The 27,516-nt window shown below is 41.5% G+C and overlaps 1 protein-coding gene across 5 annotated transcripts in view; it reads right to left on the bottom strand.

Annotated features, from left to right (window-relative positions):
- Positions 1–27,516, bottom strand: part of SUGCT (succinyl-CoA:glutarate-CoA transferase) — a 1,290,705-nt gene that overhangs the window by 787,648 nt on the left and 475,541 nt on the right. For all 5 annotated transcript variants that reach the window (XR_015878901.1, XM_088476062.1, XM_088476065.1 and 2 more), the window contains one exon: positions 3,852–3,923. Coding sequence is in view for 4 of the 5 variants with exons in the window: in XM_088476062.1 (XP_088332188.1) it covers positions 3,852–3,923 (72 nt within the window). In the remaining variant the exon portion in view is untranslated. The remainder of the gene's footprint in view (positions 1–3,851; positions 3,924–27,516) is intronic.

Genomic DNA, 27,516 nt, shown 5'->3' with positions numbered 1-27,516 from the left:
AGTGGGCAGGAATGCAGGAATCTACCGGGGTGCGGAAGGTTACCCGGAAAATCGGGAGCCTCCCGTGACATCCAGGAGAGTAGGCATGTATGATTCTAGGTGGACACAGAGGGGAAGAGAGCAGTAAAGTTAGGAGGTGCAGAGGATGCAGGGGTGGGTTAAAGAGTAAGGGGCCCATGTGTAGCCTCTGTGCAGGCCCTCCTCTTTGGCAGCGCAGTAGACTTTGGCTTTGTGCCAGAGTCTACTGCGAATGCGCAGGTCTCTGGGAACATGGCGCCTGCGCTAAGTTCCCGAAAACTACTTCCTTGCGCATATGCAAATCACAGGGAAAATGGCCACCATGACTTCTGTCTGAAGCACCGGCAGCCGTGGGACTCCACCAGGGCCAGATTATAGGCAGGGCGACAGGGGAGGTCGTCCCTGGGCCCCCACACATAGGGGGCCCCCACACCCTGTCCCCTGCCACTACTGAGACTGGCGGAGTACAGCATTTAGCTGTCACCGCTGCGGTCCTCTGTCACTTCAGCCAGGCAGCGCTCGCTGAGCACTTGGGCTCAGAGCGCGGCGCTGCTCCAGCCGACCGGCGGACACTGTGTGTGTATATATATATAATATATATATCTATATACACATACTCGGATCACTGTTAGGGGGCCCCACAAGTTTGCCGCCCAGGGGCCACCACAGACCTTAATCCGGCCCTGGACTCCACAAATGTAAGTATAGTTATGGGTGCAGGGTGTGTTAAGAGGAGAGGTGAATGCAGAGATCAGTCTCGTGGCTGAAAGATTGGTTGAAAGTCTAATTGATCAAAGGAGCGCATTTCAAAGAGTGGGGTGAGCCTTGTAGGCAGAGCCTTAACTAGGAGTCTGTGACCTTACTGCAACCTGTGCCACTTGCGGCATCCCTGAGACCTATGGTCACTCATCTGCAACGTACAGTTCCTGCTGTTCTGCTTCATGGGTGCTCACATCTTGGACAGTATCACATAATCTGCACAGACAAACCAGACTCCAGAAACTCCGGTCACATGATTCACCAAGACTATCAGTTCTAAGGGCACCCTATTTAAACCAGGAACTACTAACTGCTCAATGCTAGAACATCTCACTCTGATGACCTGTATGCTGGCTCCTGGTTCAGTATCTGTCTCAGTGCTATCCATAAAACCTATATTGCTTGACAGCATTCTGTTCAGTGCTATCCAGAAAACCTGTTACAGCATTGTGCCTCAGTGTGTTTAGTACACCTGCACCAGTATTGTTTCCCAGCATTCAACTGCAGTGCTATCCAGAAAACCTGTTCCAGTACTGCATTCCAGCATTTAGCTCCAGTACTATCCAGAATACCTGCTCCAATATTGCTTCACGGCATATTTCATTGCAGCATGCATCATTTGAGCTTTGGGCACCCAGTTTTAGTTAATTGCAGACTGCTTCTGAACATTTTACATTCTGCTGCAGCCGCAGATAATCCTGCTAGTACGGACCGCACTGACCTGCACGGCGGCCGCCGACACCCCCTCCGCCGCCAGGTCCAACAACGGCACTATATGCTAAAATACACACTGTCGTCGGCGCCATATAGTACATTCACTGACAGTGAGTGTACTACTTGGCAGCGGTGTGTTTGTTTTAGCAGCCAATAAGAGTCAGACAGACTGTTATTGGCTTCTGCACCCAGGGCCGGCGCCGGGATGGAGCTCACTCATGAGCTCCGCCTTCTGGCACCCGCAGTGGGTGGAGGGAGAGATATCATGACGTCTCTCCCATAGTGAGACGAGAGGAGCGGATGGCGGTGGGCGCTTCGGCTAAATATAATTTTGTGTTCTGTGTGTTTTATGTGTAAGGGGCACTACTACTGGCGGCACTGTACAAGGGGCACTACTGGGGGTACTGCATAAGGGGCACTACTGGGGGCACTGCATAAGGGACTCTACTGGAGGCACTGCTACTGGGGGCATTGCATAAGGGGCACTACTATTAATGTGTATTTGGAAAGGAATGTTCCCAGAGTGATGAGAAACGGTGGCGTGTCATGTTGACATGCCTCATTTTTCAGTGGTCATGCCCCTTGTTGCGTGCGGCCGTACCCACTTTTTTGGACCACACCGTTTAGGAGGCGCCATTTTTCATCTTGCCCTGGGCGCCAAATACCATAATTATGCCACTGCATGCTTGATGTCTTCATCTGCATGCCATGATTCATAGAGTCGGTGTGAGTGGGATAGCAAATTGCAAATGTGGTGGAAAGGGGGGGTGGCGGTAGAGGGGGCATGGTCAAACACAGGCCACATTACTATACTTACTTGTTAAAATATGTACTAAAAATACTATGCGTTCTGGCAATTGGTACCTGCCTCACACCCTGATGTGGATATAGTAATTTGTGCAAGTAAATGCTTATCTATATACTGTAGTTCCTGACATGTGATGAGTGTTGGATCCATAATATGTTACATAATTTGTTCAGAAACATTATGGGCTACTGAATAAAGGACAAGCCCCAAGATTTTGATGATTGCAAAGACTGGCGGGATGCATCGCATCCCAAGTGTGATGCATCATACATCCTGCCCAATGTGCTTTCTAAGCTGCTAATGAGGGCTCACACTGCAGCTAAATTCTCAGCTCCTGCAAGACTCATCACTGCTCCTTACCTAGCAGCTGATCAGTCAACACTTCCTGATCACGTGGTTTCTATCCAGAAGCTGACTGGCTAGGACCTACATAATAAATACACTCATTGCCAGGTGTATTCATTACTCACTGACACATTTTAAAAGATCCACAGGTGCAGCTAATTATTTCACTAGTAATTATGTGAGGAGACCTGCAAAACATGCACTGTTGGGGTCCTGAGGACCGAGTTTGAGAACCTGTGGTCTATACCCCTGATGGGCAACATAATTGCCTTCACCTACAGCTCCCAGCTTTATCCTGCTTTCTTATCAGATATGTTGTTTAAACAATAGGTGGTGCATTTTTGATTAAATATCTTGTTTAACTTATTACTGGGATTTAGCCGCCCTTTGGTTAGAGGCCTGCACATTCTTAAAGTATAAGTTCTAAAAAAACTGAAAATTATTCTAAGACAGGCCAAGGTGATTCGTTACATAATCAACTAGCAAATGCATCTAGCTGAATTAATATGACTCCTTTTAAATATAAGAAACACAGACAAGACAATTGGTGTAATTGATAAAAAATAAAATATTTGTAGTTGTTTTATAAGCATAGAAACACATCACCAACCATGATTGTGAACACATTGCCACTTAGATTGTTAGATAACAGACATACAATGTACAGTATATAGAAACATAGAATTTGACGGCAGATAAGAACCACTTCACCCATCTAGTCTGCCCCTTTTCATATATCCTTTATATATATATATATATATATATATATGTATATGTACATGTAATGGAGCATAAAACCTACGATAAAGTTATCAATTGATTAAACTGCTTAATTTAGCCCTTAAGTAAATGTAAAATAAACTAGGAAGAAAATAGTGCAATGTTTAAAAATGTCTGTATGCATGCTATTAAATATCGCTACATTTTGATTGTAAATATGTATTTTTCAATAAAAATTTACAGATGGATTACAATTACATGTGTTGATGTGTGTTAGACAGGTCATGTAAAGGGTTCAGTTACTCACCAATGATAATGATCAACCTTACCAAGAATAATAAAAATAAATAATTATCCCATCATCAAACGGTCAAACCTCTATCACTCTTGTTTTACATCTTAAAATGTTTAAAAAAGTGAATTGAAATAGAAACATGTAGATTAGGTATTGCGATGGAAACTTACATTACGTCACCATCCTGCTTACCTTGCAAACAGTAGAGAACTGTTGATCGTTGCCTGCCCCAATTACAAGGTAACCATCCTTTGCTTTAAATGACTGCAAAAAAATACATAAATACATATAAAGTCAGCATTGAAAGTGCCTTCAAAACATATCATACCAGAAAAATGTTTGCTTTGCAACTTATATTTTAATTGTCATAGAGAAAAATAATACATCTGGAGACGTATTTAAACATGTTGAGCTGGCTAAAAATACTGCTCAGAAATGATGATCCTGGGTTCAGCTGGGGTCGTGGTTTGAGATGCCCCTAAGACTGGATCACATCCAATTGTCCTTTTAGAAGTTAGAATTATATAACACTAGCTGTTGTCCGCAGCTTCGCCCATAATGAAATCGCTTATGCCAACATTTTCTTTATTTGAGGTGTTCTAGTTGTATTGCTTTTCATAGGGGTCCTGTCGCAGAAGTGGCCCACGTCATCAGCAGCGCTGTACAGACTGGTGGCAGCAGCGCCTTCACCCACCACTCACACCAATGTCACAGTGTTCCCTGTGCACAGACTGCTAAGTAGCCTATCCTATTCAAGTGAATGCGGGCCCAAAGCACTATTCCCCCCACCCATTACCAAGGGGCACTGAGAGGGGGGAGCGGGTACTAATTACCCAAGCCCAGGCTTTCTGTATGGGCCTGGCTCCAACGCTGCCCCCCTCTCCCTCCCTCCCTCTGGGGGGGAGGGGGGGGCGACAGGGGAGTTCATCCCGGGGCCCCCACACACAGAGGGGCCCCCATCTCTCTGAATTACGGCATGAGGGTGTGGGGCTTAATTATGTAAGTTGCCCATTTTCATTAGCAACCAGCAGCTCCTGCATGTAAGTGTGTGTGTGTACTGTTTTATGTGTATGTATGTGTTAGTGTGAATTTGTGTATGTATGTGTTAGTGTATACTGTGTATGTATAAGTGTCAATGTGTTTCTATGTGTTCATGTGTGTGTGTATACTGTATATGTGCGTTAGTGTGTAAGTTATATATAAAATATACATTTGCTGCATATATATTATACACATATATTATATATATGTGTGTTTAACAGAAGGCAAGTAATCGGGGGGGGGGGGGTAGGGGTACGCTCCATGTAGCTTGGTGTTGGCCCCCAAAACTTGGTTGCCCCAGAGCCCCCACAAGCCTTAATCCAGCCCTGGTGCTGGGCTTCTAAGGGAGACTGCTTGCTGCTGTGGAGCAGCAGCAGTCTCCCCTGCCAGTGGGAGTCATTCCTATAGCACACAGGTTCTCAAACTCGGTCCTCAGGACCCCAAATAGTGCATGTTTTCCAGGTCTCCTCACAGAATCACAAGTGAAATAATTTGCTCCACCTGTGGATCTTTTAAAATGTGTCAGTAATGAATTCACCTGTGTACCTGCTGAGTAACCTAGACAATGTGAACTGTGTGGGGTCCTGAGGACCAAGTTTGAGAACCACCGCTATAGGCAGGCTGATGTTAGTGCACCTTCAGTTAAATCCCCCTGTATTTAAGTTCAGGAATCAAGCTCTGAACCTCATGTACTATAGTCAGACACTTAAGACAGGAACAATTTGCTGTACTGTAAGTCTAGTAAATCTAAGTATATGAGGATAGTTGTAATCGGCAGTTTAAAACATTGCAGTTAAGCAGATCTATGTGAAAGGGTTTGTGGTAGCTGCTTGCGACTGCTATAGAACCTATGGTGTGGGGATCTTTATCAGTAGCAACCGCCTTTCCCAGAACTACAGCGTTCACTAATACTCAGATGCCGCCCCATCAGTGCAAACAGGAGTCGGAGCACAAATGAAAATACCAACAAAATAGATTAAAACACAATGAGAATAATCAGGGACAGGCCAAGGTCTCTAAGGCTTAGTACATGTACCCCTTAGTTCCTTTTGACCTTGGCCTGTCCCTGATTATTCTCATTGTGTTTTAATCTATTTTGTTGGTATTTTCATTTGTGCTCCGACTCCTGTTTGCACTGATGGGGCGGCATCTGAGCATTAGTGAACGCTGTAGTTCTGGGAAAGGCGGTTGCTCCTGTCTGCACCTTGGTGTCACCCCTCGGCTGGTGACACCCGGGTGCGGGCCGCACCCCCTTGTGACGCCACTATGCTGAGGCATACAATATTGGGACTAATGTGTTCTATTTTTTCCTGTGGAGGCAATGTGTTTTATTTTTTCCTGTTTTCTGGGGTGTGTGTTCCCCACAAGTCCACGCCCATTTTCAGGTGCGCGTCTAATATCCCTATTGGGGAAGGGGGGCAGTAAAATGTCTAGTTATTATGACTATAATAAATAAATACCAAACTACAGGCACAAGCATAAGGCTAACTATGAAGAAGTTAACAAAAGCAAGGTTGGCAATCAGTTCCTGAGCCCTGGCCAATCTGCTCCTGGGAGGAAATCATATGACAAATATAACTGCAAATGCTGCTGACCAGCTATAAAAATAGATTAGTAATGAGCCTAGCAAGGCTAATGAATCATCTGTAGCAGCATTCCTGTCAGCTTAGCAATGGCCCCCATACAGGGCCGGCGCTAAGTTTTGCTGTTCCCAGCCCTGTCCTGTGTTGCCACCCCTGCTCTCCTTCACTCCCTCCTCCTGAGGTTTTATCATAAAAATAGCGCTGGGTGGGAGTGGGGCTTTTCCTACGCCCACCGGATCCCATGGCGCTCCGGGCAACAGACCGGCTTGCCTGTGCCTGGAGCCGCTACTGCTCCCATACACTAGCCCCCATACACTAACGGATAGTCGCGTTCCTGCGATCCGGAGATGCCGGGTTGCAGGATCGGTGAAATCCAATATGTTGGATTTCACTAATTTGCTGATCGCAATCAAAATATGATCGTGATTTGCAAATTGGAGAAATTAAATTTGGAGAATTTCACCGATCCTCCGACGGATCGCAGAACATCAAAGGTGTTTCCGATCCCATTGCAGGATCGTGCAATCTGTCGTTAGGTGTATGGGCCCATTTAGGTAAGGTGAATATGGTTCCCAAGCAACCTCAGTACAAAAAAGCAAAGCTACTGAGATTCCACTACATGCTGTGGAACACAACACAGGAGCAAATAGCGCAAATGTTAATTGTCTGACTATGGTGCATGAGGTTAGGGCATGCAGAGCAATGTGTATTTTAAGTACAGGGGGATGTAACTGAATGACGGGTGCACATAGATCACATTTTCATACCCCTTTCACATATACATGAAAATCCCAGATATTGGTATGTTTGAAAAGAAAACAACCCTGGATGAAGTCCCGGGTCCATGACCGTACTCTTTACCAGGGTCGGGAATTTCCAGGATCTTAAGTCTGAAAGGGTTATTACTGATACTGTAGCTATGTTTTTAAGTTGCCAGTTTACTTCAAACGAGTAGAAACATCGGTCAAATCTAAAACCATCTGCGTTTCCAAAGCAATATTTTCGTCTAAACAATGGTTTGTTTTACCAATTTTAAAAGCATTGTTACTACAAATGTGTTCTTTCCGTGTTGCGTCCATATTTAAACAGTATAATCGTTCTCCTGGTCATTTTATTACCAATCTCATCTGCTTACATAACTTGATGTAAGTAAACTAGGCAAGATGTGGTAGGTCGGCTGGCTTTAAAAGTTTTAGCAGCAAGTCGTATCTGTATATATGATTTACTCATTAACATTAATTATCACAGATTCAGCTCTTAGTGGGACATTAGATTAGCAGACCTGCTCAGAAATGCTGATTTAATAATGAATGTTTTTATTTTGTGTTGCACTGGATTGTGAATAATTTTGTATCCCAACCTCCTTTTATATAGAAAAATTGTTTGTGCTGTAATGAACAGTGCAAATTACTGTAACACGTTATTACTGTCATATACTTTAGCGTATAGTTGCACACGCAGCCTTATAACTGTGGACAGTACAAAGTGAACATTTTTCAAAAAGCCACATGTAGTTTTCCTTTAAGCCTAAGAAAATAAACAGACAAAGCTATTGCCATAAAATTGCTTGCTTACCTTGGCAAAAATTGTCCATAGGAGCATTAGCTCTAAAATAGGTCTTACCATCAATATGTGGTAATTCTTTAGTTTTTGTGGTTTCTGTTATGTGTGGGAAAACAGGTCATTCCTAATGGTGTCGTAAATTTAAAAGACCAAAAAGGATTATGTCATATTTGCCAAACAAAGCTGTCTCCTGATAAATGCAGCAGTTTCTGCTTACGATATAGCTTTGTGCAGTGGTCTTTGATGGCTATTTTAAGGTTTCATTTTAAAAAACAGGGCTTCAGGACTGCTGATAAAGCAGAAACATCTCAAACATCATTAGCAACACATTTATCATTTAAAGCTAAAAGCCATGGCTATGATTTCATAGGCTATTTGAAGGCGCTCACACAAAACACATGTTACTACAATGTACTTTCAAACGGCACAAAAGGACGTCTATGTTCAGCCCACACAGAACTTATGGAGAATTGTTTTTATAAACTTAACAATTGCATCTTATCTCATTTTGTGGTAATCTTCAAAAACAAAGCCCCTCTCTCAAGGTTGTTCTTATTCTACTTATATCTGCGGAAAACTCAATTTCTCTAATGAACTCAATTATAAGCATGAAATGAGGGTTGTCATTAAATCCTAATTTTCCAGATGTAATTTTTTTGTTTGCATTGTACTAGGTGACGGTGTAAAATGTTATGCTGTGTTAGTATATGATCTATAAATGCCTGTAGGCTAATCCCACTAACAGTGTCACCATCAACCAATGGTATTGTCTACCATATTCTCTCAGAGTTCCTGAGAGAATATGGTAGACAATAGTAATGCATTGACCCTAAATTATAAATTCTGTTATCATAAACATTATTTATTCCTACTGAAACAATAAAAAGGGTTGATGATTTTTTTTAAGTACTCCCTAATAACAATTCATAAATAAACAACTGTAAGGTAAAATGTCCCCTCACTGTGGAAGACAAGACTATAAAATGTTAAAGAATGTAAATATTTGGAGCAGTCGTCCAATAAGAATAGCTTAGTGGCATATTATGAAGTGGTGTTGGTGGGGCTATATTAAGCAGGGTGCACAAGTAGATGCAATATACAGATTATTATGCACAATATGATGCACTGTACTACATAAATCAAGAAAATATCCAAGTATTGTATCCAGAAACTTATATAAAGATAGCCTTGCCCTAGCATCCCTTTAATTTGGAACACATTAATTACACAGATTCTGTGGCTGGCTGACATCAAGTTTCCATTTCACCTGATTTTATTTAGCCATAGAACCTGTGTAATTCACGTGTCCAGGATCATATGGCAAGTTTATATAAAGAGAATATAATTCTAGCAAGATTGTACACCAATATGACCATTAATATGACATTTAATTTGTGCATCAAAATGCCTAGTAAAATACCCAACAAGATACCCAGTAATGTTGCCATTAAAATAGCCAGCAAGATTCCCTTAATGTACCTAGCAAGACACAGAGTAATGTTATTAGCAAGATGCCAAGAGGGTTGGGTACGGAATCCCGGTGGTCGGAACGCAGACGGTCGAAATACAGACAGTGACATCCTGCCAGTCAGAATTCTGTCACCTGAACATAACTAGCCTACCCCTAATCCACCTTTCCCGCAACCTAACCCTAACCATCCCCTCCTGCAGCCTAACCCTCCCCCTAACCCTAATACTTACCATCGGGATGCCGGTGGTCGGGATTCTGAGCAGCGGCATCCCGACCACCGGGATGGTGACTACATCACTGGCAAGAAATTTGTGCATTGTTATGGCCTGTGATTTCCCTAGCAGGAAGTCCATAAGATGCCAAGCAATTTATTGCCTACCACAAGTACTACTTGTTTCATGGCATTTGTTTTTTTTAGATGGTTTTTCTTACAATTCTGTATTATTTATCTCACTTTAATGTTTTTTTTTATGCTACAGTGGCGTAAAAAGTTTTATCCCTTCATGATTTCTTCTATTTTTGCACACTTAATTGTTTCAAATCTTTAAACATATTTCAATATAAAACAAAGACAACCTGAGGAAACACAAATTCAGTTTATAAAATAGAATTTTATTTATTGAAGACAAAAAGTTATGCAACACCAACTGACCCTGCGTGAAATAGTAATTGCCTCCTTAGTTACTCAACCAATGAACCAGATTTAATTGATAAATGGGTTCAATTAGACTAGACACAATCAGGTTTGATTATTGCCAGTCATGTTGACTCTAAACATCACTAAAATATAATCTTTCCAGCAATGTGAAGTTGACTAAAAGGTCTCAACATGCAGCACAGTATGCTGTGATCAAAAGAAATTCCAAAAAACGATGAGAAAGAAAGTTCTTGAAATATTTTAGTCTGGAAAAGGTTAAAAAGCCATTTCAAAGTCTCTGGGACTCCAGCAACTACAGTGAGAGTTATTACATTATCTTGAAATGTAGTAAAGAGAGAACTTGGAATAGAGGTGAATCTTCCCAAGAGTGGTTGGCCTACTAAAATTCCTCCTAGAGCGCATCAACGACTCATCCAACAAGTCATAAAAGAACTACGACAAATATCTAAGGAACTGCAGGCCTCACTCACCTCAGTTAATGTCAGAGTTCATAATTTCGCCATAAGAGAGAGACTGGGCAAAAATGGTAATCATGGAAGTGCAAGGCGAAAACCACTGCTAACCAAGGGGAATATAAAGGCTTGTCTCACTTTTGACACATCATATATCACAAGATATCATTGACGGAATGATGAATTCTGCTTTCTACCAGAAAATTTTGAGGGAGAATGTCCGATGACCATTCTGTGATGTTAAGCTCAAAAGCAATTGGATAATTTAGCAAGTCAACTATCCGAAGCACAAGAGCAAGTCCATCACTCTATGGTTCAAAAGAAACAAAATTAAAATTTTGGAATGGCCTAGTCAAAGTCCTGACTTGAATCCAATTGAAATGCTGTGACCGAACCGTAAACAGGCAGTTAATGCTTGTTATAAGTTTAAATAATTCGGTTAGAACCTATTAGGTGCAAAGAAAGTTTAACTCATAGTAAGCACATATTAATCTGGCAAAAAATGTTTAACTCGTTTATAGTGGCACTAACAGTGCATAGTCACAGTGGAAACATATTCAAAGATCACCATGTGCCCATATCAGACTGGCCTTCATCAGTTTCCATATTTATTCATTTATTTATTACCAGTTATTTATATAGCTCACACATATCCACAGCGCTTTACAGAGAATATTTGGCCATTCACATCAGTCCCTGCCCCAGTGGAGTTTACAATCTATATTCCCTATCACATGCATACACACATACACACTAGGGGTAATATGTGTGGGGAGCCAATTAACCTACCAGTATATTTTTGGAGTGTGGGAGGAAACCGGAGTACTCTGAGAAAACCCACGCAAGCACAGGGAGAATATACAATATACAATATACAAACTCCGCACAGTTAGGGCCATGGTGGGATTCGAACCCATGACCTCAGTGCTGTGAGGCAGTAATGCTAACCATTACACCATCTGTGCTGCCCCGGTCACTTCCTGCTGTATCTTCATTTTTAGAACAAAAACAGACGCACACACACATTATACAATTTTTACAGTTTTACCCAGCTCTATGTATCCATTAACAACTGAACAATACAGAGGAAACTAATTTTTCCAGTTCACAATTAAATAACTAATTAGGATTCACTAAATATAAGGACCAAACACTTTTGCTTTTAATATACATGATTTGACTCATGAATCCCTTTAACAAGACACATTTGTGTTTAATAGTAAGAAAGGTCACACAAGGACTTATCATTTACTGCCAAAGTCAGTGATTTAATGAAAGATGTTGTACTGAAAACTTGGCTTGCTATTGATCATCCTATTCACAGCACTCGATCAAGGTGTCCAGCACACTTTCATATAATCCACTTCTTCCTCTCTCTTTCTGCTTGTTGTTTTTCCAGCTTCATAAGACATACAAATTCTACAAATCATTTCCCTGGCCACTCAGACATTCATACACTGAACTCCCTCATAATTTTAAATATTGTTCTTGATACTATAATCCTGATTTTAGGTTATCATGCAATATGACTGCTAAAATATTAGACATGCTAGCAAGTACTCTAAATAAAAATGCAGCTATATTAATGTTTTCCATCTATGTCAACAACTAGAAATAAATAAGATTGGAGATAAAGAGACACACTTTGGGGCATATTCAATTGGGGGCAAGAATAGCAAGAATCCCACACCCTCTGGGTTTTCCTGCAGTTTCGGGATATTTGCTATTCAATTAGGAGCGGGGATTTTTAGTTTGAGCGCCGGCAGGTTTTTTTTTGCGTACCTCCACAGCACGACCAATTTTTCAGAAAATCCACAATTTTAGGAAAAATGGTCGGGAAATGCTCTGAGACCCCGGCGGGACCCCTCCTAATGACTAATTAAGCAGTTGGAAGTTTCCAATTAGCTTAATTAGTCAGTAATACTCACCTTCCGAAGTGCTGTTTTCTGCATCCAGTGTTGGGACCCGGTCTCCTGCAGCAGCGGTGAGTATGTCAGTGTGTGTCAGTGTTTGTGAGTGTTTGAGTGAGTGTGTGCGCATGAGGGTGTGTCCAGTGTACGTATGCCCCCCCCCCCCCCGTAATGAGAGCTGGGGGAGATCTACATCTCCCAGCAGCCCTTGTGCCTCCCTGCAGCCCCCGGGACTCCCAGCAGCATCCTCCCCAGTGAGAAGATGGAGGGGAGGGCCACCGGGAGCCACAGAGACCACCGAAGACCCCTGGGCAGGTAAGTGCAATTTCTTTTTTTTTTTACACGACGCAGAGTTTTCAGCACTGAACAAATTAACTTTATATGAGCTGCACTTGAAGGACCCAAGAATGGCAGAAAAAATATCAAAATATAACAGCAATAGATTGCATAAACAAATACAGTACTAATATCGCAATACTTATTTAATCAAATAGATCAATATCATATATGGAAACACCGGTGTTAAAGTTTCAAAAGAAAAACACATAAAATGTTACAATTTATAAAACATCTAAAAATAAATAAAAACAATGTTGCAATATGAAGCATCAGAGTTCCGAACTAAAGATCCTTCCTTGTATACAGAAAAATAATTTCAGCACTGAAAACCCCGCAACCACTTTATTTTCTTTAAATGGATACCACGGGTACTGTATATCTCTGTGAGGTTTAGGGTCACAAGATACTGGCTACTCACCACATTTTTTACTAATTCGTCCACCCGTGGCAGCGGGTATGCGTCAAACCTGGAACCTGATTCAGCCGCCTAAAGTCGTAAAAACGTATGGCTCCTGATAGTTTGGGGACCAACACAATAAGACTTGACCAGTTAGTTCTCGACTCCTCAATGACCACAAGTCAGAGCATCTCTTTCACCTTCTGCTGGACTGCTTACCACTTCACCTCAGGGATGCGATATGGTCACTGCTTTACAACCACTCCTTCAGGTGTATTTATCTTCTGCTCTACTAAGGCAGTGTGCCCTAGCAGGAAAAAAAAACATCCTGATTATTGCAAACTAAGGCTTCCACTTCTTTTTGCTGTTTTGCTGACAAGGTGTCTGCCAGCGGAACTTCTGAATGGCCAGGCGAACTAGAGCAGCCCCCAGAACCTGAGTGGTGGCTGTTTCCAGCACACCCATGGCATCTCGGCATATATTTTTGTCTGGATGTAACGGGCAAAGTGTTATGGATTTCTTTCCTGTGATATTAATTGCACAGAGGTTCTCTCTCCAAAGAGGACTGGCCGTGCTTTTTCACTCTTATCCCTTGTACGAGGTAGGGCTTGGAGACTTTACAGGATCTTTGTCTCTGTGGTTCCTTTAAGAGCTCAACAAATCCTGGGAAATTGCGTCCCAATATATTAGGATAGGGGAACTTTGGACCAACCGTGGCGACAAACTCATAAGTGCACCCTTTTATGGTGAGGCTCACTCGCACCCAGGAGACCCTGGCACCATTTCCACTGGCCTGGACAGGACAGCCTCTGAAATCAGTGTTAGCTCACTCCCTGAGTCTATAATAGCAGGGAGTTCTCGGCCATTCAGTAATACAGTTTCCCACATTAACGGGGGGGTCTGGAATCCAGGGGTACCATTGTGCAAATAGCAGGATACGTAACACCCATATTATCAACCCCACACTCCATAGGCTCTGTTTTTCTGGGACAGTCCCACCTTACATGACCTGACTCTTCGCACTCATAGCAAACGTCCCTGGAGTCTCCAGCTGATTCTTTGAGGAAGGGTGACAGTTGGGGTCATATGCCAATGGTGTGCCAGCTTAATGGGTCACCCATTCCCTGGTTTCTTTTCTGACATCTTTGTCATATTTCCTGCAGTCTCATATCATGCCAATACTGTGATTAATTCCTCTAAATTCCGAGGATCAGCGTGTTTGACCCAGCGCTGCATATTCCACCCTAGGGTTCTTAAACACTGGTCAATAACCACCGTCTCTACAATCTGAGCGGCAGTGCAGTCTTCTGGCCGGAGCCAACTTCACCCCTGTCTGGCGAGTTCTGCCACCTGCTTCTGAATTGGGACCCCTAGTAATAGGGCCCATTTGTGAAAGTGCTGCCCTTTCCCAGAAGGAGTGAGACCTGACCGGGTTAGGATGGCACTTTTAACTAAGTCGATTTCTCCGCATTAGAAGATAGATCAGCATATGCTTTCTGAGCCTCACCAGTAATATTGGGGGCATGCCCAAGTATCCACTGGCCATTTTAAGTACTGTGCCACCCTCTCAAATGTTAGCAAATAAGCCTCTGGATCATCTGAAGTGGACATTTTTTTTAGATGCCCTGCAGCAATTGTTGTGCATTGATTGGGTCACTAATTGTAACATTTGCTCTTGATGTTAGGCTAGTAAATTTACTATAGTACAAAAAACTACCTCCATTTTTACAGTGGGAGGTGTATGTAAGAACTTAAGTGGTTTTAAAGTGCAATGACTAGCCAGTTTACAAAAATAAATAATGTATATCTTTAGCAATGCACAGTCAAATAAGTTCAGCACAGCAGAGGCAAAACACTGTTTTTTTACTATTTTTCTTTCAACAATGCAGGCGTTAAACAGAACACAGGAGGAAAAAAAACAGCATGCAAAATCTAGCTTGTGAATAATAGTCAGTATTTGAACTCATAAGGGAAAAACAATATAAGCAACTTTTTTCTTCTTTTTTATTTCAGCAGCATCTTAACTCACAGTGCACAGCAAATTACCTAGTCATTTTATTGACTATGGTTATTTAGGTCCACCAACCATTACTCACATAAACCTGAATGTTTTGCCTTCAAATCCTTAGCCACGCTTGGAGGCATCTGGTGTTTGCATGGTGACTCAGTAGCACAATTTTTCCCTGTACGGGCCTTCATATGTAAAACGGTTACTTGAAATAAGGACTCAGTAGGCAGATTTCCGGTGATTACAGTGTCTTTTTACTGGCAGCAGACACTGAAGAACAGCATACACAGGCTTAGGCCTGGAAACACAGGTACATACAAAAAATAAGTAATTGAACATAAATGGTCCCGGCACTCCTCGTGCTTACAATCGGCCATTCTCTCCCGGCATAACCCTTGGTCCCTGACACTACAGTCACTTGGGCCTACTCACTAGCCGCTATTCAGCATCAGTGCATGGAAGACTAGGTGAATGAGTTTTAAACTCTTCCTCTGCTGCTGATTTCCTGCTGGCTCATGGTGACCTGGAAAACCCGGAATTTCATATTTCCATTTTGAGCTGTGCAGCACTGAAAACCCAGAGTTCCAAAGTTCAACTGCAGCTGCAGAATGGGCCTGTTTTGTTTTCCTCTCCCTTAGAGGGAGCTGATCCCACCAGAATGCGGGCAATTCAAGTGAGAGACCACCCCTCTCACCACAATATATATAACAAAAGCAGTAGGGGCAGCACTCCACAGATAAAACACTCCAACAAGTTAGTTTAACTGAGCAACGTTTCAGATGTTTATTACTTCTTTCTTCAAGGCATTAATGTTAATGCCTTGAAGAGAGATGTAATAAACATCTGAAATGTCGCTCAGTTAAACTAACTTGTTGGAGTGTTTTATCTCTGGAGTGCTGCCCCTACTGCTTGTGTTATTAGAGTGTCTTGCCTTTGCGCTGGGCTCTTATGGACTTTGTGCACCCCAACAGTTGGACTCATCGACGGAGTGCCGATCCCTGGACTGTATGCGTATATATATATATATATATGTATATATATATATATATATATATATATATACATATATATATATATACACACACACACACACACACTACCGTTCAAAAGTTTGGGGTCACACAGGCAATTTTCGTGTTTTGCATGAAAACTGACTTTTATTTATCAAATGAGTTGTAAATTAAATAGAACATATAGTCAAGACATTGGCAATGTTAGAAATAATGATTTTTATATAAAATAATAATTTTGTCCTTCAAACTTTGCTTTCGTCAAAGAATGCTCCTTTTGCAGCAATTACAGCATTGCAGACCTTTGGCATTCTAGCTGTTAATTTGTTGAGGTAATCTGAAGAAATTTCACCCCACACTTCCTGAAGCACCTCCCACAAGTTGGATTGGCTTGATGGGTACTTCTTGCATACCATACGGTCAAGCTGCTCCCACAACAGCTCAATGGGGTTGAGATCTGGTGACTTCACTGGCCACTCCATTACAGACAGAACACCAGCTGCCTGCTTCTTCCTTAAATAGTTCTTGCATAATTTAGAGGTGTGCTTTGGGTCATTGTCCTGTTGGAGGTGGAAATTGGCTCCAATCAAGCGCTGTCCACAGGGTATGGCATGGCGTTGCAAAATGGAGTGATAGCCTTCCTTATTCAAAATCCCTTTTACCTTGTACAAATTTCCCTCTTTACCAGCACCAAAGCAGCCCCAGACCATCACATTACCTTCACCATGCTTGACATATGGTGTCAGGCACTCTCCCAGCATCTTTTCACTTGTTCTGCATATCACAAATGTTCTTCTGTGTGATCCAAACACCTCAAACTTCGATTCGTCTGTCCATAACACTTTTTTCCAATCTTCCTCTGTCCAATGTCTGTGTTCTTTTCCCCATATTAATCTTTTCCATTTATTGGCCAGTCTCAGATATGGTTTTTCTTTGTCACTCTGCCTAGAAGGCCAGCATCCCGGAGTCGCTTCTTCACTGTAGATGTTGACACTGGCGTTTTGCCGGTACCATTTAATGAAGCTGCCAGTTGAGGACTTGTGAGGTGTCTATTTCTCAAACTAGTAGAGACTCTAATGTACTTGTCTTCTTGCACAGTTGTGCACTGGGGCCTCCCAGTTCTCTTTCTACTGTGTTTAGAGCCTGTTTGTGCTGTTCTCTGAAGGGAGTAGTACACACCGTTGTCGGAAATGTTCAGTTTCTTTGCAATTTCTCGCATGGAATAGCCTTCATTTCTAAGAACAAGAATAGAATGTCAAGTTTCACATGAAACTTGTCTTTTTCTGGCCATTTGGAGAGTATAATCGAACCCACAAATGTGATGCTCCAGATACTCAACTAGCTCAAAGGAAGGCCAGTTTTATAACTTCTCTAACAAGCAAAGCCATTTTCAGCTGTGCTAACATAATTGCACAAGGGTTTTCAAGGGGTTTCTAATCATCCATTAGTCTTCAAACACGCTTAGCAAACACATTGTACCATTAGAACACTGGAGTGATGGTTGCTGAAAATGGGCCTCTATACACCTATGTAGATATTCCTTTAAAAATCAGACGTTTGCAGCTAGTACAGTCATCTACCACATTAACAATGTATAGAGTCTATTTCTGATTAATTTAATGTTATCTTCTTTGAAAAAAACAGTGCTTTTCTTTCAAAAATAAGGACATTTCTAAGTGACCCCATAATTTTGAACGGTAGAGTATATATATACATATATATATATGTGTGTGTGTGTGTGTCCAGACAGCTGGAATACACTACAACCATAAACAACCGTCCATGGTGCACATAAAATATAATAGCATAAATCCACAACAAAGATAGCACTCAGGAACCGGATACAAACGGCAATAAGATCCACAATTAATGTGTCAATGTTTCAAGGCTCTCCACAGCCTTTTCATCAGGATGTCATAGAAAAAAAACAACTTACCAACTCTATATAGGACAGACATAGTGTCCCCTGTGCCGGGAAACTTAACGCATCCCATATATATTGCTTGTACAAAGACACGTGCTACCTACTTTGGATTTACAAACTGCAACGTTCCAGATGATTATAAGTTTGGAATTTTGGGGGGGCTTTTGAACTATATGTATTGTTGAGAGAGGATTACCCGTATTTTGTGAGGTGTGCATTTCTTCTATTACCAAACGGAGTTCTGTTATTTGAACTATGTCTCAAAATAACGCCAGCCTTGATGTGGGGGGTTTCTCCCCTATTGTATTACCATTGGGTGAGATTCTGAGTTTTTCGGACTCAGATGCTGATTTATTGCTGATTAAAGAGACTTTCAAGGATACAGCAGGTGTTGATACACCAGAGGATGCTTATCATGCGCTCCTCAAACTAAAAAGACGAGAACTTGATTTCCATTTACATGCTATAACACTATCGGATTACCATAGGGACCGCAAAATCCCAAGGGGTTTCCGCATCAAGAACATGCCTACCATAGGCCGGGGCAATGTTGAGTTCTGCCGCCGTTGGGTGGCAGTACTCAACAAATGGTCCTTTGATTTGATCCTGTTGGTGGTGGAGGAATCATCAAGGGAATTGGTGGAAATGGAACTGTCAGCAAAAACTACTCTAACTAAAGATGCCTCCACTAATTGGCTAGATAAATTAAATACAAACATTGAAAATTACTGCAAGGAGTTAATCTCCTTTAAGAAAAATAAATTGATGACGGTAAACAGAGACTATCAAGAACAGATGGTGTATGCTTGGGCTACCGTCCGACAACCATTAAATAAACCCAGAACATTCAGGCATAGAATACCTTATGACACCTTTGTTTCATCTGACAACTCCTCCATTAATAACAGTCAAACAACGAGTGAGAGTGACTGTACTCCTGGCCCATCTACAACTAAACCCCCTTTGGGGGTAGTTACCCGCGCACATGGCGTGGGAGGTCTAGAACGCGGACAAGGCACGGTGGCCAAAGGCAGAGGCAAACGTGTGTACAAACGCAGAATTTAGTGGTGAACCTCTCTCCTTATACCCTAACAGCCACTGAAGAAGTGCTTAATAAGGGTTTATCTTTCGTGCCATATCACAGATTTAATGACTTTAATTGGAAAAAAGATCTGTGGAAACATAATAGAAATCTGCGGCTTAAAGAATACTTTGACAATAACCCTATTGTAGATATAAACACTCGGACTAACCATCCATTTAGAACATCTTCTATTTTTGATCCACCCTCCTCCAATATTGCAATTAAAAATTACACTAGAGTTTTGGACCAGCAAGTATTAGATGCAGCACGTAAGGATACACGACCACAATTCAATCTTACAAAAGAGGAACATTTGGCGCTGAAAAATTAAGTAAATGTGATTCTGTGGTTATCCGTGAAGCGGATAAGGGTGGGGCAATTGTCCTGCAGGATAAAGCAAAGTACAAGTTAGAACTGTATAAACAATTAGGGGACGTACATAAGAAGCTTCCTGGGGATCCAACTCCTCAATATAAGGCGGAAATTGATGCAATTTTAATCAAAGCATTTGAGGAAGCAGTCATAGACCGCCCTACATTGAAGGCTTTATCCATCGATCACCCCTTGGTACCAATGCTATACTCCTTGCCTAAAATACACAAGGACTTTTGAAACCCCCCGGAAGGCCCATAATTTCTGCCAGAAATTCCATCTACTCCATGATTGCTAAATATCTGGATTTCTTTCTACAACCCATTATACAATCACAGGAGACATTTCTGAAAGACACCACAGAATTTCTGTTAAAATTACGGGACCTAACCAACCTACCTGAATCTTTTTTATTGTGTTGTATAGATGTGGTCAGCCTCTACACCAATATTCCACATAAGCAAGGTTTAGATGCTGTCCATACATTACTGCTTGATAATAACGATTTTAAGGGTCCCGACTTGTTGTTCTTCTTATGTTTATTGGAAAAAACATTAACACAAAATTTTTTCTACTTCGATGGCACATTTTATTTGCAACTGCAGGGATGTGCCATGGGCTCGAACGTGGCGCCCGCATTTGCAAATGCATATATGTTCCAGGTCGAACAGACGGTATTTCTGTCGAATAGATTGTTCTCAGAGAAACTATTGTTCTAAACCCGTTACATTGATGACATTTTTGTCTTGTGGGTGGGTGATAAGGAACAATTTCAAAACGTGATGCATACCATCAACCAGATGGATGATACAATCAAGTTCACTTTTGATTGTGATGATACCTCAATCAATTATCTGGATGTAAATATTCAGAGGGATATCTCAGGCCTTAGTACCAGCCTTTTTACCAAAATTTCTGATAGAAATACGTTGCTACATGCCAGTAGTTACCACCCCCCAGCAATGAAAAAGGGTCTTCCCTTTTCACAATTCCTCCATATTAGACGTATTGCTAGTAATGAAGAAGATGCTAGACTTCAAATGGAGATTATGTTTAATAAATTCTTAGCCAGGGGTTATCAATACAGGGAATTGGAAAATGCAAAATCAAGGGCTCTGTATTTAACACGTGAAGAGAGTTTGAAAAGAAGGACAAGATTAGACAGGACATTTTTCCTTTGGCCACTGATTATACCAATGTCAGTAATTTTGTAAAAAAGACCTCAAAAAAATTTTGGCCGCTTATACAGAGTGATAAAAACATCCCTTCCCTAAAGAGCTCTCACTTGCTACCCTGTCTTAAAAGGGGCAAAAATTTGAGGGACTATTTAGTTAAAAATGATGTCACCAATGATGCTAAAAGTCCTGAACATTTTTTATCCAAGAAACCTGGTTCATATCATTGCATTGGATGCATGATGTGTCGCTACTTAGAGACTGGCAACTTCTTCACCTATCCACATTTGGGGACTAAGTTTCCTAGTAAATATGTTCTTACATGCTCAAGTAGTTATGTTATCTACTTGATTAAATGCCCTTGTGGGCTCGCATATGTGGGCAAGACGATCTTCCCCTTTAAGGAACGAGCAGCTCAACATAGGTCTTCAATTAGACTTGCTTTGGAGGGCAGAATTAGTGACCAACCAGTCGCGAGACACTTTGTAACTGCGAGACATAGCCTGGCGACTCTTAAATATAAACTTATAGACCACGTACCACAGTCCTTCAGGGGTGGCGATAGGGATAAAAGGCTTCTTTGCCTGGAATCCTATTGGATTTATCGATTAAACACAGTAACCCCGGGGGGTTTAAATGAACAATTAAATTTGTCATGTTTCCTTTAACTTACTGGTCTTTTTTCTTGGAGTAGTGGAGTTGGCCCTATTTGGGCCCTGGATATTTGTCTTCATTTGGTGTGATATGGGCAGTTAGTGTAGTCAGTTTTTGCACCTTTCTGTATCGTAGTAGTAGTGCTCATTTCATCTACGTCTGGCCGCCGAGATATCTAATAGCGACTTTATGTTATGGTTATGAGCAACGTTTAATGGGTATCATGAGTACTGGCTTTGGATAATTCTATCTGTAAGTGGAGATGGTTCTATTTGGGCCATAGATACTGCATGATATTTGGTTGTGCTACCAGCACTTTGTTTAATTAGTTCGTGGCACTATACTGTGTTGCAGTAGCAATGTCTGCTTCCATTCACGCCTTGCCGCGGGAATTTTTTTCTGCTAGCGGTTTTGCGGTATGGTAATAGATAATTGATGAGGGTTCCAAATTCTGTTAACAAGAAGTCTATTGATAAGTCCAAGCAAATGTCTGATGAGATTTTACAATATGTTTTATAATGTAATTCGTAACATGATATGTCTACAAGTTCTACTATTGTAGATGCTATATGGTTTGTGATAACATCGTGTTTATGGATGATATTATTGCTATCTAATGTATGTTCTTGATGACATTTTTGATTGTATTATATCTAATGTAAAGTTTGGTAATACCTGTGTGTATCATTTGTATTGTCGCTTCTGTACTGATGTGTTTACTTATGTCACCATGGTGATGGGTGTTAGCACATCTTTGCTCTACAGCGTGCGGTCACCTGACCCGACGGGAGATGTGTGACGTCCTGATGTGTGACGTCATGGCGCATGACACCGGAGGGGAAGGATGCCTGCCCGTTTGTAGTCACTTTTAGGGGTGATTGTGAGTATTTAAGGTGAGTTTACCTTATCCATATTTGGCTTGACGAAAGATTTGAATTAATCTTCTAGCATTGTTGTGAAGTCCGTGGAGTGCTGCTTCTATTACTATTATATATATATATATATATATATATATATACACACACACACACTGGTGGCCAAAATTTCGGACAAATTTGTACATTTTAATGGCTTTCAACTTTGAATGCTTATAAAAACTGTTTCACTTCACACTGATCAATATATCAAATGAAAGGAAATGTAATGCTGAATTCAACACAATAAACAGAGTTCAAATATTTTCATTACAAGGGAAGTTATGCTACTTTCAGTCAGACAAAGAAGCTCAGATGCGTGAGATTCAAGAAGCAGATTGTAGTAACAGCTACTACCAGTCGTCGTTCTGACGACCAATCAGCTGTCGTTTCTGAGGTGCAAGGTCAAGTTCAAAGGTGGGAAAGGTCAGTTTGGCTGTTTCATTTTGCAGAATAAAGTTGGTTACTGAAGTGCAATTAAGGTTGGATGTTTGTGTGTATTGTTTAGTGCTATTGACGGTGTACAAAATAAATACAACAAATGTCGGCCAGGCAAAGTGTTGACTGGTCAGCCAGGAAGAGATCCAGGATTGTGGTGTTACGTGAAAATGGTCTTTCGTATGCAGCAATTGCAAGAGAAGTTGGTGGGAATGTGACAACATCAGGAGTATGAAAGTTTTGGAAACACAATCAGGAAACACAATCTATACAAAACAAAGAAGGAAAAGGCCGGAAAAAGTGTACAACAGCTGTTGATAGAATAAAAACGAATTTTCGTCAGGGACAGATGGATGTCATCTGCGGCCATTGGCAGTGAACTGAGTGCAACTGGTCTTTTTGTCAGTGCAAGAACGGTATGGAGAAGACTAACGGAGGTTGGCCTAAACGGTAGGATTCCCCGAAAAAAGCCATTGCTGAATAAAAAGCAGCAGGAGAAATGAATACAGTGGGCAAAAGAACACATTGCATGGACCGAAGATCAGTGGAAACAAGTGATATGGAGTGACGAAACTAAGATATCTATATTTGGTAGTGATGGGAGAAAATATGTGAGGCGTCGCATCGGGGAAGAGGTACATCCAGATTGCATTCCAGCGACAGCAAAGAATCCTACAAGTGTTATGATCTGGGCATGTATGACAGCAGATGCTGTAGGCCGCCTTTAGATGGCACACTGAACAGCAGAAAGTACATTGACACCATCCTACAACCAAAACTTCTACCTTCTATCAAGGATCTTTTTCCAGATAATGCCCTTTTTTTTCAGCAGGATTCAGCTCCCTGCCACACTGCACGGATATGTGCTTCACGGAGAATGACATACAGGTGCTGGGATGGCCAGGAAACAGCCCAGACCTGAACCCCATAGAACATTTGTGGTTCTGTTTGATAAAACTGGTACATCTGAGGCGTCCATCCAATAAAAGACAATTAATTGAGGCTATAATTGTCTCATGGCACCACATAATAAAGAAGGAAGAGTTCCAAACATTGGTTTGCTCAATGCCACATTGTTCTGCTGCTGTCTTGAAAAATAAAGGATACCCAACAAAATACTGATAGGACAGTAACATCATAAGTACACAGGGATTTTCACCCTAAGTGTTGTTTTCACTGCATAACTTATGTTGTAATGAAAACATTTGACCTCTGTTTATTGTGTTGTATTCAGCATTAAATTTCCTTTCATTTGACATATGAATCATTGCACTGCATGAAGTGTAACAGTTTTTATAAACATTCGCAGTTGAAAAACATTCAAATTTCAAAAAGTGTCCGCAATTTTGTCCACCACTGTATATATATATATATATATATATTAACTAGAGATGAGCTGGTCCGGCTCTCCAAGAAATTGACCCACCCGAATATAGGGGATTCGAGTAGGATCTGAGTCCGGCTCGTGTTTTCCCACCTAACTCGGAATCCAAAATGAGGCAAACCGTCATCATCCCGCTGTTGGATTCTCAAGGGTTTTGGATTCTATAAAGGTCCCGGTGATCGGGGCCATTTTCACTCCAGCTGTGGATGTTTTTTTCAACTTCTCATGCGTTGCAGTGTTGTCGGGATGGGGCAGCAGTCACTGTTGTCCTCTCAATCAAGGGGCTGGGGCTGCAATACCATCAAGGGGCTACAGTACATAAAGGGCTGCTGCTGTGTTGTCCATAAAGGAGCTGCAGTACATAAACGGGCTGCAGTACATAAAGGGGTACTGCTGTGTTGTCCTGTCCATCAAGTGGCTGGAGCTACAATACCATCAAAGGGCTGCTGTTGTGTTGTCCATAAAAGGGCTGCAGTACATAAAGGGGTGCTGCTGTGTTGTCCTGTCCATCAAGGGGCTGGGGCTACAATACCATCAATGGGCTGCTGTTCTGTTGTCCATAAAGGGGCTGCAGTACATAAAGGGGTGCTGCTGTGTTATCCTGTCCATCAAGGGGCTGGGGCTGCAGTACCATCAAGGGCCTGTAGTACACAAAAGGGTTGCTGCTGTGTTGTCCATAAAGTGGCTGCAGTACATAAAGGGGGGCTGCTGTATTTTCCATAAAGGGGCTGGGGCTGCAGTACAAAAACAGGTGCTGCTGTGTTGTCCAATTTATCAAGGGTCTGGGGCTGCAGTAAATAAACGGGTGCTGTGTCATCCAGGGGTGCTCTTTCAATCCAGGGGTGCTCTTCCCTAGTGTAAAAAAAATAAAAGTGTGTTGTGTGCTAGCTACAATATTATTGTTCGGAGACACTGCTGACCAGACTGCAGTTTATCATCCACGTATTGTGACACTATAAGTCATAGCACAGTGTGTTATTCTTATTCCTAAAAAATATTGTGACACTGTAAGTGGTAGCGCAGTGTATTCATAAAAAATATTGTGACGCTAAGTGAAAACGAAGTGTAATATTCAACACGTATTGTGACACTGTAAGTCATCGGTACCACAGTGTAATATTTAAAATAGGTACAAATTGACGTATGTGCTGTACCCCAATTCGTTGGTGTTTGTTGATATGGAGAAGTTGAGAGGAGAGCAGGAACCACCTACTAGTGCTGGAGCTGCTGCCAGTGCCACCAGACATGACGATACTAGTCTCTCTACATCATCTAATACAGTCTACAGGGTATAGAGGGCTTAAGTCAAGGCATCTAAAATCAAAGCAATCTTTTACATTTGTAAACAATAAAACATCAAAGGGAAAGTTAGCTGCAGAATCGATTCGTTTCAACTCTTCCTTCAGTTTCTCAAGTTGCTTTTCCAACAGTCTAATTACGGGAATTACCTGACTCAAGCTTGCATTTTGTGAACTCACTTCACAAGTGACTACTTCAAAGGGTTTTAGCACTTTGCACAACATGGAAAGTGTTTTCCACCAAGCTTGAATAAGGTGCAATCCCCTCCTCTTCCTATGTCATAGTTCGATGTGTAGCTTTGAATGGCTTTTTGCTGTTCCTGCATACGCTAAAGCATGGAGTTCCACCTTGGAACTACCTATTGCTTCAGCTGGTGGCAGGGCAAATTCAACATTTCTTGCAGGTGCTGCAATCTTCTAAATGCGCCGGCTTAATGGCGAAAATGTCCAGAAATTTTTCGGCCCACAGAAGCATCTCCTGCATGGCCCTGTCATTTTTAATAAAAAATTTGCACCACCAAGTTGATTGCATGAGAAAAACATAGGACATGTTGGAATTCACCCAGCTGTAATGCTCTCACAATATTGGTAGCATTGTCAGAAGTCAAAAATCCTGAGGAGAGTGCAAATGGGGTAAGCCATTTTGCAATGATTTCCCTGAGTTTTTCTAAAAGGTTGTCAGTGGTATGCCTCTTCGTGAAACCAGTGATACACAGAGTAGCCTGCCTCTGAATGAGCTGCCATTTCTTAGATGCTGCTGCTGTTGGTGCCACTGAAGGCAATACACTCACCCAGTGGGCTGTTACAGTCATGTAATCTTGCATTTGCTTTGTTTCGCTTGTCCACATATTTGTGGTTAAGTGGACAGTGGGTACAATGGCATTTTGGAGGACATTAATTAAGTTTTTTTTAACGTCCCTGTACAGGCTGGCAATTGCTTTTCTAGTGAAGTGGAATCTAGATGGGATTTGGTAGCGGGGACACAGGACCTCAATTAAATGTCTAAAACTCACTGCATTATTGACGGATATTGGACACACATCTAATACCAGCACAGATGTTACGGCGTTAGTGATTCGCTGTGCAACTGGGTGACTGCTGTCATACTTGCTCCCCCTTGCAAAGAATTGTTTAACAGTCAATTGTTTTTTTTTTAAACTACTACTAGTAGTCTTCCTGGTCCTCTTCTGGAATGAAGATCCACTCCCAGCAGCAGCAGCACGCGTTGCGCTCAAGGATTCTTCTGGGGCAAAGACAGATGCGATTAATTTAAATATTTTTTGTATTTTTTGTAAATACCTCCCCTTCTCCCTCATAAATTTGCTTCGGAATCAAAAAATTTAATTAAATTTGCTATTAATCAAACCTTCCTTTCCCTGCCTTCAACTACTGTACATACATACTCCAACTCTCTGAGGCCTCTTGAATAATAAAAACATTTGTTTCCTGATGTGTCATGTTGGAAGTTGAACTACCACAGCCACTGAAATCCCCTATATGCGGTTGCTGAATGCCAAAAATATCCAGAAATGTTTATAGCATCCTGTATATGCCCCTTTAATTTTTAAAATAAATTCTGAACCACTAAGTTGATTTGGTGGGAAAACATGGTAGATTTTCAAATTTACCCAGTTTTTTTCATTGCTCCAAACCCCGACCGGTTGCTCCAGCACCCTGGTGAATTGATAGGATGTTATGAATAACGGTTCAGCTAAAAAAAAACGCCTGTCTCATTTGTATGTAGGTGACTCTAAAGCTGCATACACATGTAAAGATTTTTTGTCCAACCATCCAACTAGTTGATTGGTTGGAATGAAAATCTGGTAACGTATGGGAGTAACTGATGATCAGCAATTTGCTCCTAAATGCCATAAAACAGATGAAAATGGTCGTTCAGACAAGTTTGTTAAATGTTTGTTCTAAACAATTTGTTCAAACAACAGTTTTTGTCAATTTTTTGGCGTTTGGGAGCAAATTGCTGATTGTCATTTGCTTTCATACCTCACCAGATTTTCATTCCAACCAATCAACTAGTTGGATGGTTGGACAGAAAATCTTTACGTGTGTATGCACTTTAAATGGAATAACTGGATAATGTAGATTGTAGATGGTGGGTATCATGAGAGAGACCAGAAATATGAGCAGCAGCACAGAGCATCTTCCTGCCAGGATGTGTGCAATA

This window comes from Taudactylus pleione, unplaced genomic scaffold (genome assembly GCF_031769625.1).
Source record: "Taudactylus pleione unplaced genomic scaffold, aTauple2 ptg000181l, whole genome shotgun sequence".
Taxonomy (NCBI): domain Eukaryota; kingdom Metazoa; phylum Chordata; class Amphibia; order Anura; family Myobatrachidae; genus Taudactylus; species Taudactylus pleione.
Note: the sequence above shows the minus strand (reverse complement) of the source record. Positions and strands in the feature narration are given on the sequence as shown.